Source organism: Arachis ipaensis, chromosome B03, assembly GCF_000816755.2.
Source record: "Arachis ipaensis cultivar K30076 chromosome B03, Araip1.1, whole genome shotgun sequence".
NCBI classification, from domain to species: domain Eukaryota; kingdom Viridiplantae; phylum Streptophyta; class Magnoliopsida; order Fabales; family Fabaceae; genus Arachis; species Arachis ipaensis.
Genome location: NC_029787.2, coordinates 12,879,348 through 12,892,611, shown reverse-complemented (window position 1 = coordinate 12,892,611; position 13,264 = coordinate 12,879,348). Strand labels below are relative to the sequence as shown.

At 33.9% G+C, this 13,264-nt stretch overlaps 3 protein-coding genes across 3 annotated transcripts in view; 2 read left to right on the top strand and 1 right to left on the bottom strand.

Moving 5' to 3' along the window:
- LOC107632211 overlaps window positions 1-1,177 on the top strand; it is a 1,951-nt gene extending 774 nt beyond the window's left edge. The window contains exon 3 of the mRNA XM_021117167.1: window positions 764-1,177. Coding sequence (XP_020972826.1) covers window positions 764-1,177 — 414 coding nt within the window. The remainder of the gene's footprint in view (window positions 1-763) is intronic.
- LOC107629673 (ubiquitin-like modifier-activating enzyme atg7) lies at window positions 6,747-10,723 on the top strand. Its single transcript, XM_016332513.2, has 14 exons — window positions 6,747-7,019; window positions 7,254-7,471; window positions 7,610-7,801; window positions 7,892-7,946; window positions 8,033-8,127; window positions 8,228-8,417; window positions 8,507-8,606; window positions 8,702-8,846; window positions 8,929-9,087; window positions 9,182-9,370; window positions 9,539-9,733; window positions 9,813-9,928; window positions 10,032-10,188; window positions 10,315-10,723. Exons 1-14 carry the CDS (start codon window positions 6,887-6,889, stop codon window positions 10,495-10,497), a joined length of 2,127 nt encoding a protein of 708 aa, XP_016187999.1. The 5' UTR covers window positions 6,747-6,886; the 3' UTR covers window positions 10,498-10,723.
- Window positions 10,781-13,264, bottom strand: part of LOC107629674 (serine carboxypeptidase-like 40) — a gene marked incomplete at its 5' end in the record, with an annotated part of 6,152 nt that continues 3,668 nt past the window's right edge. The window contains 4 exon segments of the mRNA XM_016332515.2: window positions 10,781-11,115; window positions 11,346-11,451; window positions 11,561-11,769; window positions 12,050-12,304. Coding sequence (XP_016188001.1) covers window positions 10,957-11,115; window positions 11,346-11,451; window positions 11,561-11,769; window positions 12,050-12,304 — 729 coding nt within the window.

Genomic DNA, 13,264 nt, shown 5'->3' with positions numbered 1-13,264 from the left:
AATACATAATGATTAGTTTAGTGATTATTTTTAAACGTGTATGTAGCATTTCTTTAAACTAATTTACATATACTACTTGAAGTAATAACAACTAAAATATCTTATTTTGTCTTATATATATTTTTTTGTAATCCAGAAAAAATATCTAAAAGATGAAAATATTAAATATATTTTATCAATACATATTAAAACACTTTCAACCGTCAATAATATCTAAATGTTTATTTCTTTTTCTCTAAACATATAACGTTACACAAACTAAACCATCAAAATTAATTAGCACTTTCAACCGTGCATGTATAGATAATTTATTATTATCTTAAGAAAAAGTATAGATAAATAATTTTTGATAAAATTGTGAAAGAATAGGAAAAGTAAAGAAAATAACTTTTATTGATTGTTGATTGATTGAATTGTACTGAAGTGTGTTGTAAATTATGAGGGTAAAACTAAATATATATAGAGCATTGTCCTATGAAAGATAAAAGCAAATAAAGATAAGATAGAGATAAAGATAAAGATAACTATAAGATAAGATAAAGACTAAATTATAATTTAATTTGTGTATTCTGTTGGGCTGAATTTGTGGGCCACAAGACTTCTTTATTTTTGTCATGGGCTAATATAGAAGTGTAATTTAATAATTTTTAACCAACCAATTTTAAACAATTTTAAACAATTTTAAAAATACTTGTTAATTTGTTGTTGGCTGGAACTCTGTTGACTACTTAGCGAAATTGTTATTTTAATTATCTTGGTACAGGAGAAAATCGTTGAATATCCACAAGACATGTTTCTAGATGCAAACAAGAACGATGGAATGAGCAGAGAAGTTCAAGAAGCAATATCAAATCTAGAAAGACTTTCCGAAAATGGGTTTGAGAAGATGATGAAGGAGAAGAAGCTTGATGCATTAATATATGTGGGACAAAAATTGGTTCCATTTTTAGCAGTTGGTGGTCACCCAGCAATAACAGTGCCGGGTGGATACAACAATGAGAACATGGCATTGGGTGTTTCCTTTGGAGGATTAAAGTATTCAGAACCAACTCTTATTGAAATTGCTTATTCTTTTGAACAAGCTACCAAGAAACGTAGGCCTCCTCCTGATGATTTAATCATACTGCAAGTACCACAAAGCAGGAGAAGCCGGGCACCTCAATTTAATAAATATTAATAACATAAATATGTCCTAAAATATAAATTTGTATGAATTGAATAAATTGGTGAATTAATTAGAATTGTTGTTTAATATAATGGTATTCACACATTAGGTGATGAGTACAAAATGTTGTGAGTGATATGGCTTTGTCATCCCCCTTATGAGATGAAAGCCATGAAATAAGTAGCATCTTGGTGCTGTCAATGTGCAAGTTTAATTAGTTTATTGTTTCAAGTTATTCGATATAAGCATTTTGAATTTTCACTTGTAAAGTGTGATTTTTCACCTTTAAATAATTTCTTTTTCATGTTTTTTTTTTTTTGTCTTCCTGTAAAATAAATAGTGAGAGATCACACTTTACCCTTTAAAATAAAATTCAAAATTTAGAGAATCTAAATTCCATGATTTATGTCATAAATTTTAATGAAAAAATATTGGTGGCAATATTTATTTCAGCTTATTTCAGCACATAAGTTATTTAGTAAATTAATGCACTTTTTTTTGTAAGTATAGATTAATATACACTTAAAATCCTAGTTATTAAATATTTTTTTATCGTATTTCTTAATTTACTAGGCCAAAGATTAATCCGTCGCATATTGAAACTTTATTTAAAGATTTGTGGTTGAACATAGTTACTACTTATTACACACACAAAATGAAATTCGAACTACTAATAATTGTTTGGTCATGTTGTAAAATAAATAAGGAAGAGGTAATAAAATAAAGTATAAATAGAAAAATACTACTATTGATCAATCAGTCCACATGATGACAGAATATATTGGATCAAACTCCTGAGCCAAAAACACTCGTGACTTGCTTCATGAATCGCTAGTATTTCAGCATGATTAGAGGAGGTTGCTGCTATCGTCTGTTTCGTGGACCTCCATGATATAGCTGTACCACCATATGTGAACAGGTATCCTGTTTGAGATCTACTTTTGTGTGGATCAGACAAGTATCCAGCATCTACATAGCCAACTAGTTGTGACTTGGATCCATAGGGATAAAACAATCCAATATCAACCGTTCCATGAAGATATCGAAAGATTTGCTTGATTCCACTCCAATGTCTTCTGGTTGGAGAGGAATTATACCTTGCTAGTAAGTTCACAGCAAATGTTATATCGGGTCGTGTATTATTAGCAAGATACATTAGCGCTCCAATGGCACTAAGATACGGTACTTCTGGACCAAGGATATCTTCATTTTCTTCTTTAGGACGGAATTGATTCTTCTACACATCCAAAGATCTTACGATCATTGGGGTACTCAAGGGATGTGACTTATCCATATAAAATATCTTCAAGATCTTTTCTATGTATGTTGTTTGATGAATAAATATCCCATTTTTTGTATGCTCGATTTGCAGGCCGAAACAAAATTTAGTCTTTCCAAGATCTTTCATCTCAAACTCTTGTTTTAGAGTTTTTATGATTGTTGGAATCTCTTCAGGAGTTCCAATGATATTTAAATCATCAACGTACACAACAATTATAATGAATCCAGATGCAGTTTTCTTTATGAAAACACATGGACAGATATCATCATTCTTGAATCCATTTTTGGCCAGATTCTCAGTAAGACGATTATACCACATTCGTCCAGATTGCTTTAGACCATATAAAGATCTTTGCAATTTGACTGAGTATAATACTTGCGAATATTCATTGGATAGTTTAGATATCTTTAGTCCTTCAGGGACTTTCATATAGATATCCTGATCTAATGAGCCGTATAAGTAGGCTGTAACCACATCTATTAAATGCATATGCAGTTTATGATATGCAGATAAACTGACCAAATAACGCAATGTTATCGCATCCACTACAGGGGAATACATTTCTTCATAATCTATACCGGGCCTTTGTGAAAAATTTTGTGCCACAAGTCGGGCTTTGTAGCGCACAACTTCATTTTTCTCATTTCGTTTTCTCAGAAATACCTATCGGTATTCAACAGGTTTTACATCTTCAAGTGTATGGACTACAGGTCCAAAGACTTCACATTTTGCAAGTGAGTCTAATTCAGCCTTCATGGCTGCTTCCCATTTTAGCTAATCATTTCTTTGTCAACATTCTTCGACTGATATTGGCTCAAGATCCTTATTTTCATGCATGATATTATGCAAATACTTCATTGACAATTGTCTTATTTCGGTCCCATTTCTCTCCTGTAAAAACATAATTTATTGAGATCTCATCATTTTCACAATTTTCAGGTACCTGAACGTCTTCTGGCGATAAATTATATCAGAATTTTAGACAACTGCAGGTGTCTCTACTATATCTTTTTCAACAGGAATCGTATTTACCTCTTTTCTCTTTCGAGAATTTTTGTCTTTAGAACCGACAGGCCTGCCACGCTTCTGGCGTGTATTTGCTTCAGTGGCGATTTGTCCTAATGGGACATCAATTCGAATTGGGGCATTTTCCGCCCTGCCACGCTTCTGGCGTGAATTTGCTTCAATAACTACTTGTCCTACTGGGACATCAATTTGAATTGGGGCATTTTCCGCTGGTATATAAGATTTGGTTATCCTCTTTGTATCGGAAAATGCATCAGGCAATTCATTTGATATTCTTTGCAAATGTATAATCTTTTGAACTTCTAGTTCCCCTAATCGAGGATCTAAATGCATCAACGATTATGCATTCCAATTAAGTTCCTTTTGAGGAAGCTTATTCTCTCCCCCTAATGTTGAAAATTTTGATTCATCAAAATGACAATCCGCAAACCGGGCTTTAAATACATCTCCCATTTGTATCTCAAGATACCTCACTATAGAGGGAGAATCATATCCAACATATATCTCCAATTTTCTTTGGGGTCCCATTTTGGTGCGATTAGGTGGTGCAATGGGAACATATATCGCACACCCAAATATTCTTAAATGAGAGACATTTGGCTGTTGGCCAAAAGCTAATTGCATAGGAGAGAACTGATGGTAACTCGTTGGCCTCAAACGAATAAGTGCTGCGGCATGTAAAATAGCATGTCCCAAACCGAGGTTGGGAGATTTGTTCTCATAAGCAAGGGTCTAGCAATCAATTGGAGGCGTTTAATAAGTAATTCTACTAACCCATTTTGTGTGTGAACATAAGCTACTGGATGTTCAACACTTATTCCATTAGCCATACAATAAGCATAAAAAACTTGGGAAGTAAATTCACCAGCATTATCAAGACGAATTACTTTGATTGGATTTTCTGGAAATTGTGCTTTTAATCGAATAATTTGAGCCAGTAATCTCGCAAACGCCGGGTTGCGAGAAGATAATAAGCACACATGTGAACATCTTAAAGATGCGTCTATCAGGACTATAAAATATCTAAAAGATCCACATGGTGGATGAATAGGTCCACATCTATCACCTTGAATCCTTTCTAGGAATTCAGGGGACTCAAATCCAATCTTTACTGGTGATGGCCTTAAAATTAACTTTTCCTGAGAACATGCAGCACAACAAAATTCACTAGTTTTAAGAATCTTCTGGTTCTTTAGTGAATGTCCATGAGAGTTTTCAATAATTCTCCTCGTCATGGTTGTTTCCGGATGACCCAATCTATCATGCCAAGTTATGAATTCATTTGGGTTAGTAAACTTCTGGTTTACAATGGCATGTGATTCAATTGCATTTATCTTGGTATAATATAACCCAGATGAAAGTGATGGTAACTATTATAATATAACCTTTTTATTTAAATCATGAGTTGTGATACATATATACTCATGATTTTCCTCATTCATTGTCTCAATATGATATCTATTTCGGTGAATATCCTTGATACTCAACAAGTTCCTCAAAGACTTGGTAGATAATAATGCATTATTTATTATAAATTTTGTTCCTCCAGGAAACAAAATTATAGCTCTTCCGGAGCCTTCTATCACATTGTCTGAGTCAATAATAGTATTAACATATTCTTCTTTTAGCACAAGATGGGTAAAATATATATCACTTTTAAGAATAGTGCGCGAACTTGCACTATCCGCAAGGCAAATATCTTCAGGATATGTCCTTGCCATTTTTCTTTAAAGACAAATAATAATAATAATAAAATGAGTAGAAATACATACACAGTAAAAATTATTCACATGAATACTTAACAAACATATACACATATCAAACTATTCCATCATTGATCAAATAGTCAATATTTCCTTCAGAATCCTTAAAGAAATTAGATACATCATAATGAGTGATGGAATTTTCATCATTTGAAACAAAATTTGTTTCCTTTTCTTTGTCATCCCTTTTCAAGGATGCTTGATAAAGATCAACTAGGTGCCTTGAGGTACGACAGGTACGTGACCAATGGCCCTTTCCACCACAACGGAAGCATTTATCCTCAATTGATATACTTTGTCCATTATTTCTTTCTTTATCTCACTTTTGGTGAGATCTTTCTTGTGAACATAATTTCTTTTCCTTCCATAATTTTTCTTGTTATCAAAATCTTGCCATTTACCTTTTCTGGGGTTAATTGCGCATTTACTTCAGGAAATGGGGCGGCGCTAACTGGACGCGCTTCATGATTCCTTAAAAGTAACTCATTGTTGCGTTTAGCAACAAAAAAGCAAGAAATTAACTCAAAATATTTTAAAATTATTTTTCTCGATACTGCTGCTGCAGGAGCACATTCGAGACATGGAAGGTCGAGAAAATTTTTCTCTAACATATCGAGCTTAAGGAAGTATCACATTATTGTACCTTTCTTCAAGATCTTTCCACAGATCTGCAGGATCTTTTAATGTGGGATATTCATTTTTCAATAATACGTCGAGATGACGATGAAGAAAAATTATGACTTTGGCTATATCCTTCTGGGATGCATTATTTTCAGCCTTAATGGTATTTTCAAGATCCATTGAATCAAGATGGATTTTAGCATATAATATCCATGATAAATAATTGTTTCCAAATATATCAAAAACATTATATTCAAGATGAAAGAGTTTCGACATAATAAAAATTTGTTACCTGAAGTATTCCTAAAATTTTGTTAGAGTTTCGTGATGATAATGTGTTGTAAAATAAATAAAAAAGAGGTAATAAAATAAAATATAAATAAAAAAATACTACTATCAATATTTACCAATACTATTATACTACTATAAAGATAATATATTAATATTATATTAATATTGTACGAAGAGAAAAAGTAAATAAGTGCTTTATTGTATAAGAAAAGAAAGAGAGAATATTTATAAAAGAGAGAGAGAATATTTATTGTTAATATTGCTGTATGTATTGTCTTGTACTATACCCCCTATTTATACATGTATAGGGTTCATATTTTCAACTTTTATTAATGTAAATTCTTTTTTGGTGACATAAAAACTGAGTCACCCATATGATATTAATGGGCATCCATATCCTTTGTGTTTATTACAACAGGCCAGAATAGTAGTTTAACAATTAGACTAATCTAAGTGGGTTATATATACATATTTTTTATTGGTTCAAGTTATTAAATGTATCCATAGAAACAAAGAAGCCCATATGAAACAGATCTAATTCGGCCCGTTTGGTAGGTGAAGAACCCAAATCTAAAAAAAAAAACAAAAAGGTGAAGAACAAGTTCCATTGATGAACACTACAAGGTTGTTGACTGAAGAACCCCAAGAAGATTGGGAACCGAACAACAACCCAGATCATCTTCATCTTCGCATTCCGTTTTGAAAGAAGCAAAAGTCAAAACACAATTGAAGAAAGGCATGTCGAGAAAGGAAGGAGCTTTGCTTCAATTCGCTCCGATGCAGAGTTCCGTCGATGAAGGCTTCTGGCACAGATTCTCTTCCTTGAAGCTCAACAAGCTCGGCATTGATGATTCTCCATTACCTATCATTGGTTCTTCCCCTTTTCTTGATTCTCTACCAACTACCATGCTTTTCCTTACAAATTTACTCCCTTTAACAGAAGGGCAACATCAAAATTGTGGTCTTTATTTTTTTTTTCTTGTATTTATTCTGATACATGCATAAGCATAACCCTATTGGAGCTGAAATGTAAACTAATTTTTTTATGATCTTTTAAGTGGGTTCATTCATCCATTTAAGATGCTGCTATTACTTGAATTTATAGGTTTCTATGCACCTTGCTCACATTCTCAAGTGTCAAATCATTTAACTCTGCTAGCTGAGTCTTTGCCTTCTGAATCAAGTGATTCTTCATTGGTACCAGAACCAAGCTCTGGTAACAGGAACAAGTGTTCTGTACCTGGGATTCTTTACAATACTAATACTGTGGAAGGTTTTCATGCACTTGATAAGATGAAACTCTTGAAGGAAGAGGCAGCAAAGGTAAACTCTTCAATTCAGTTCTTATAGATATCTCAAATATGAGATAGTTCAAAGTGGAAAAGAAGCTTAGACTTTTGGATTAAAATTATCAGTCTCACGTGTTTTTTTTTTAACTTTTAACTTTTGATGTTAATTTAGATATGGAATGACATAGTAACTGGAAAAGCTGTGGAGGACTGTTCAATGCTTTCAAGATTCCTTCTTATTTCTTTTGCAGACCTCAAAAAATGGAGCTTTCACTATTGGTTTGCTTTCCCAGCTCTGATGCTTGATCCTCCTGCAGCCTTGGTTAACCTAAGGCCAGCTTCTCAGTGGTTGAGCGCAGCCGAGGTGCTCTGAGTTTTTCATCATTATTTGATATTATACCGTTGTTTAAGTTCGCTCTAACGTTGTTTTAGTTGTTTGATTGTGAAATGCCAGGCAGAATCCCTCTCAACTGCCTGTAATGAGTGGCGCAACTCAAAATCAACGGCAGGTATAAGTCCCATTAATTTCGTCAAGCACTGGGATATAGTGTCACAGTTTGTTTCCACTGCTTCCTAATAACAGAGAATGTTGCAGATGTGCCATTCTTTTTAGTCACTATAGATCCTCAATCGCGTGCTACTGTTAGGCTCTTGAAAGACTGGGATGCTTGTCAGAGCGATGCTCACAAGGTCGCTTACGGCTTACCCTGACTCTGGTTATGATACTTAAATGCAACCTTTCTGAAAATACAGATGTCCTTGTATGAAATTTACTAGATTTTATTGGCAGATCCTCTTTGGATTTTATGACCCATGTCATCTTCCAAATAATCCTGGCTGGCCTCTACGCAACTTCTTAGCACTTATCTCTGCAAAGTGGAATCTCAAGTCTGTTCAATTTTTATGCTACAGAGAGAATCGTGGTTTTGCCGATATGGGATTATCCCTTGTTGGTGAAGCATTGATAACTGTTTCAGAAGGTAGATATGCATTGATTGTTTAACAATTATGATATCATATCTATTTCTGTTTTAACTTGAGGTTCTTACTTGAAGGGCTAATTTTTTAGGGTGGAAGAACACCATGCCGAATGCAGTTGGATGGGAACTCAATAAGGGGAGAAAAGTACCTAGGTGTATTAGCCTTGCACAGTCCATGGATCCAACAAGGTTTCTTTCCTTTGATGTTTTCTCCCATTTATTTTATCCGCTAGTGCTTCTTCCCTCATGAGCGCTTCTGTTGTTTTGTTTTACTGTTTTTACAGGTTGGCCGTATCTGCTGCAGATTTGAATTTAAAGCTTATGAGGTGGCGTGCGCTGCCTTCTCTAAACTTGAGTGCCTTATCTTCTGTCAAGTGTCTTCTCCTTGGAGCAGGAACTCTAGGATGCCAGGTTGCACGCATGCTTATGGTGTGTATTGAGGAAGTTATATAGTTATAATTGTTTAAATTCTTCTCATGGAGAGAGTTTATGATGCTTTTGCCTTTTTCAGGCATGGGGAGTCAGGAAAATTACTCTAGTAGACAATGGCAAGGTGGCCATGTCTAACCCGTTGAGGCAGTCTCTATATACTTTAGATGACTGTCTTAACGGTGGTAGTTTCAAAGCAACAGCAGCCGTTGAAAGCCTCAAACGGATATTTCCTGCGGTGGTAAGTTGTTGATCTCTAGGACTTTGCTAGATGCTAAACCTGATAACCCCTCCTTTTTCCCCTTCCTAACTGCATTCTTTTTCTTCGTTTTCAGGAAGCAGAAGGTGTTGTTATGGCTATACCGATGCCTGGACATCCAGTAAATAGCCAAGAACAGGAGAGTGTGCTCGATGATTGTAGGCGCTTGTCCGATTTGATCGATGCTCATGATTCAGTTTTCTTATTGACAGATACCAGGGAAAGTCGATGGCTGCCAACTCTTCTCTGTGCCAATACTAACAAGGTTGGCCAATTTATTCTCATTAATGGTATATCTATCGCTATAACATTAAGTCACTGCCTGCACGTGATTCGCATTTTTAACAGAAGCATGTCTTATCCCATCCATAGTTTGATTTGGTATTTTTGACTAACATGCTTGCATATTTATATATTATCTATCCTTTTGCAGATTACCATTACCGCGGCACTAGGGTTTGATAGTTTCTTGGTTATGCGGCATGGAGCTGGTCCTTTTAGTCATGCCCATGGCTTCAATGCTGAAACTGCTATTTCTTCATCTGCTGATGTGCACAAAATAAAAGATGCAAAGGGAAAGCATAGACTGGGCTGTTATTTTTGCAATGATGTTGTAGCGCCGACTGATGTAATTTCCTTGTAGCATCAAGTGTGGTTGTGTTGAACTATTATAACATATGTAACTGATTTATAGATGCTTTCCGCAGTCAACCTCCAACCGCACCTTGGACCAGCAATGTACGGTGACCCGACCGGGACTGGCTCCAATTGCTTCGGCCCTTGCAGTTGAACTTTTAGTATCAATTTTGCATCATCCTGAAGGGTAATTCAACGAAGATTGATTTTTGTGCATGAAATTTGAGGCTTACAATTGAAAAAAATATATATTCTACATGAATCTCATCACATCTTCACTATTTTTTCAGGATATTTGCAGAAGGTGATATTAGCAACAATGTCATTGGAACTAGTGAGCAACCTCTTGGTATTTTACCTCATCAGATTCGTGGTTCGCTTGCTCAATTTTCTCAAATGACCCTTGTAGGTTACTCGTCTCCTAGCTGCACAGCCTGTTGCGATACGGTAAGTTTTGGTGGCGTATGCCTCTGATAACGTCTCTTCTATTAGTTAGTGTTGTATGCTTCAATTCATTGCTCTGGTTGCATATTTTCTTAATCCCTTTGTTCTATAAAAATGTAAACCATTCAGGTTTTATCGGAATATCGAAACAAAGGGATGGAGTTCATACTACAAGCAATTAATCATCCTACATACCTAGAGGATCTCACTGGACTAACAGAGTTGATGAAATCTGCCTCGGCGTTCTCATTGGATTGGGACAAAGATGATGATGGTGGTGGTGGTGGTGATGAGGACTGTGTTGAAATCTAAGAATTTCACTCAGTTGTACATAGATAAAACTAATCTATGTAAGTTATATGATTCTTTTTTACCTATGTTAACTATATTCCCAAATAGTCAAATGTACAAAACTAATTTACAATACTGTAAGGAAAGAACTTTCCACTCAGAATTTGTCATCTCCTCAAACTAACCAGAGTTGTGGTAATTAAATTCTGCTGCATAAATAAATCTTTGAAGACAACCTTGTTCATTTCATCAATTAGTCTTGGCATTTATTTCTTACAGGAGGCATAAGTGTATAAAAGCAAGATTAGAGTAAAAAATATTGCTATTTCATTTCAAAGTGAAGGCTTGTTTTGTTACAAGAAATAATGGAACCAAAGAAATCCAATTTTGATTGAATTTTGCTTTCTTTGGGGGAATAAATAAAAACTAGGCCCCAACTACAATTATTAGTTTTTATTGAAAGCATGATTACAAGAAAAACTACTGATATCTTTTAGTATCAGGAAGAGGGGTGCCATTTAAGAAATGCATGATCAAAGAGAGAGCTCTTGCTGGTTGGTAACTTGGTACTTGATGCCCTGCTCCTCTCACTGTAGCCAATGTTAGGCCTGCTTTGTAAACTTCAGTGTAGCCACCAACCTGTGTCACATGAAAAGGTTCAAAATGAGTTCTTAATCAATAACAGTTCAGAAAGAGTTCACCGAGGGAGTTAACTTTTTTCAGCCAACATTAATCAATTCTTTTGAATTCTAAATTTTAAAGTCCAAATCCTTTAAATAATGAAGGTCAAAAAAATAATTTTACATTGAAAAAAAGTTGGCTAATGTTGACTACTTAAAAGTTGATTCTCTAATTTTTCGGAAAATTACCTCTCCATAGGCAAACCAAGCATGCCATTTAGTTTTGATGGGAAGGTTCATCTTCTTAATGGAATACTTGGTTGAAGTCACTGGCACCCTTCCATCTATGTCACCACTGTATCATACAATAATAACCACATTTATACATGTACAAAGATTAGAAGACTATATGAAGTGGAAGGAATATTATACTATAGAAAAGGGTAATGAAGATATGATTTTACCTGAAAATCCAAACTCTAAGGTTATTATTGAGGAATTCATGTAAAAGGGGAAGGACTGTTGTGGAGCTATCACCCCATCTTCCAATGACATTACTGCATAGCTCCCAATCATATACGAGCTTAGTGACATTTGCATGGAGTGCTTCTTGAACATCTTCCCTATTCATATATGCATGTACATAACTCTCACTACATGGATCAGTCACAATCTGCAAAACCAAACAAGCCATCAGTTCATCTTCAGTTTCATATATATCATGAATTTTCTTAATTCATCTTAACCATATTCCGTATTTTTTTTTAATTAATTGAGAAAAGAAAAATATTTGAATGACTCATTTTGCATCGTATACTAGACTGACTTATATTTTATCATTATTGGATAAAGATACGAGTCAGTTTAATATACAATGCAAAATGTGTATACTTTAAAAAAAAAAAGAAGATAATTAAGGATTAGAAAAATAAGGAATGAAATTTGAAGCTTACAGAAGGTTTCTTAGGATAAGCAGTGAGATTGTTATTCTTGCAGTCAGGAGCATAAATGTTGTACAAATCAATGTAGTAAATATTCTTGTCAGCTTCATAAGCGGCATCATCACACTCACTTGTGGTCTTTGAGGATGAGAAATCACAAAATTTTTCAATATCAGATGCTGTTTGGTCTGAGATGATTGCATGGGTAGCAAGAAAATCATACATTCCTTTGTTGTCAGTGTCATCATTAATCACTGCATTTCCAATCTGCATAATATAAAAATGTTACAAACATCCAGCATTGTTAGCTTAGTCTCATTTAAGTTCTATACTAATCCATTAATAATGCTTCTTTGTATAACTAATAATTGAATTGCATTTTTTCAAATGACTTTAAATCTTATCTATTAAAGTTTCATACTGTTGTATATTGCATCCAAATAATTAAAATACATATAAAGGTGCCATTATTGGCACAAGTGTCTATAAAAGGCACCAAAAATGGTTTGGTCCTTATGCAGCTTCTTACCACCCATACAATGGAAAGTTCCCAAAGGGGGTTAAAGGACCACTTATCATAACTGGTCATAAGTCCAATAAAATAGGTCTTTTTTATATTGGAGAATCTCATCCATTTGGATATCACCATTACCCAAAAACAGAATGATATCATCATAGAAGAAACATGCCATCATGAGTCAATATTAACACAACTTGTGATACTCGTTTTAGTGCAGTCCAAGAATTCCAGGTATTTTAAGAATATTAGTATTTTAGTAATTTTAACAGTTAATTTTAATTATATATATTTTATAATTGAAATAAATTAACGACTAACATTACTAAAATACCAGTATTTTCGAATTATTTAAAAAAAATTAATGTAATAAACATAAGAATTCATTATAAATAAATTAGACTTATTCTATAGAAGATGTAGTATCAACTTATTTATTATCTATTATCCAATGAAATTTGAACTTTATTAAGTCTAATTTAATAATAAGTAATAGATAAATTAATATAATTTTTCATGTAAAATAAATATAATAAAAAAAAAAGTGAATATCCAATTCGGTCTCTTATAATTATTTTGAAGGATTACGAGGCTTCCAAAGAAAAAATATTATTTTTCGGCTTTTGATATTTAACTTTGCGAGACTGATTAGCCCATCTGTCAATGATCTCTCTTCAAAACATACTTATGTGACACGTTAATTATTAATA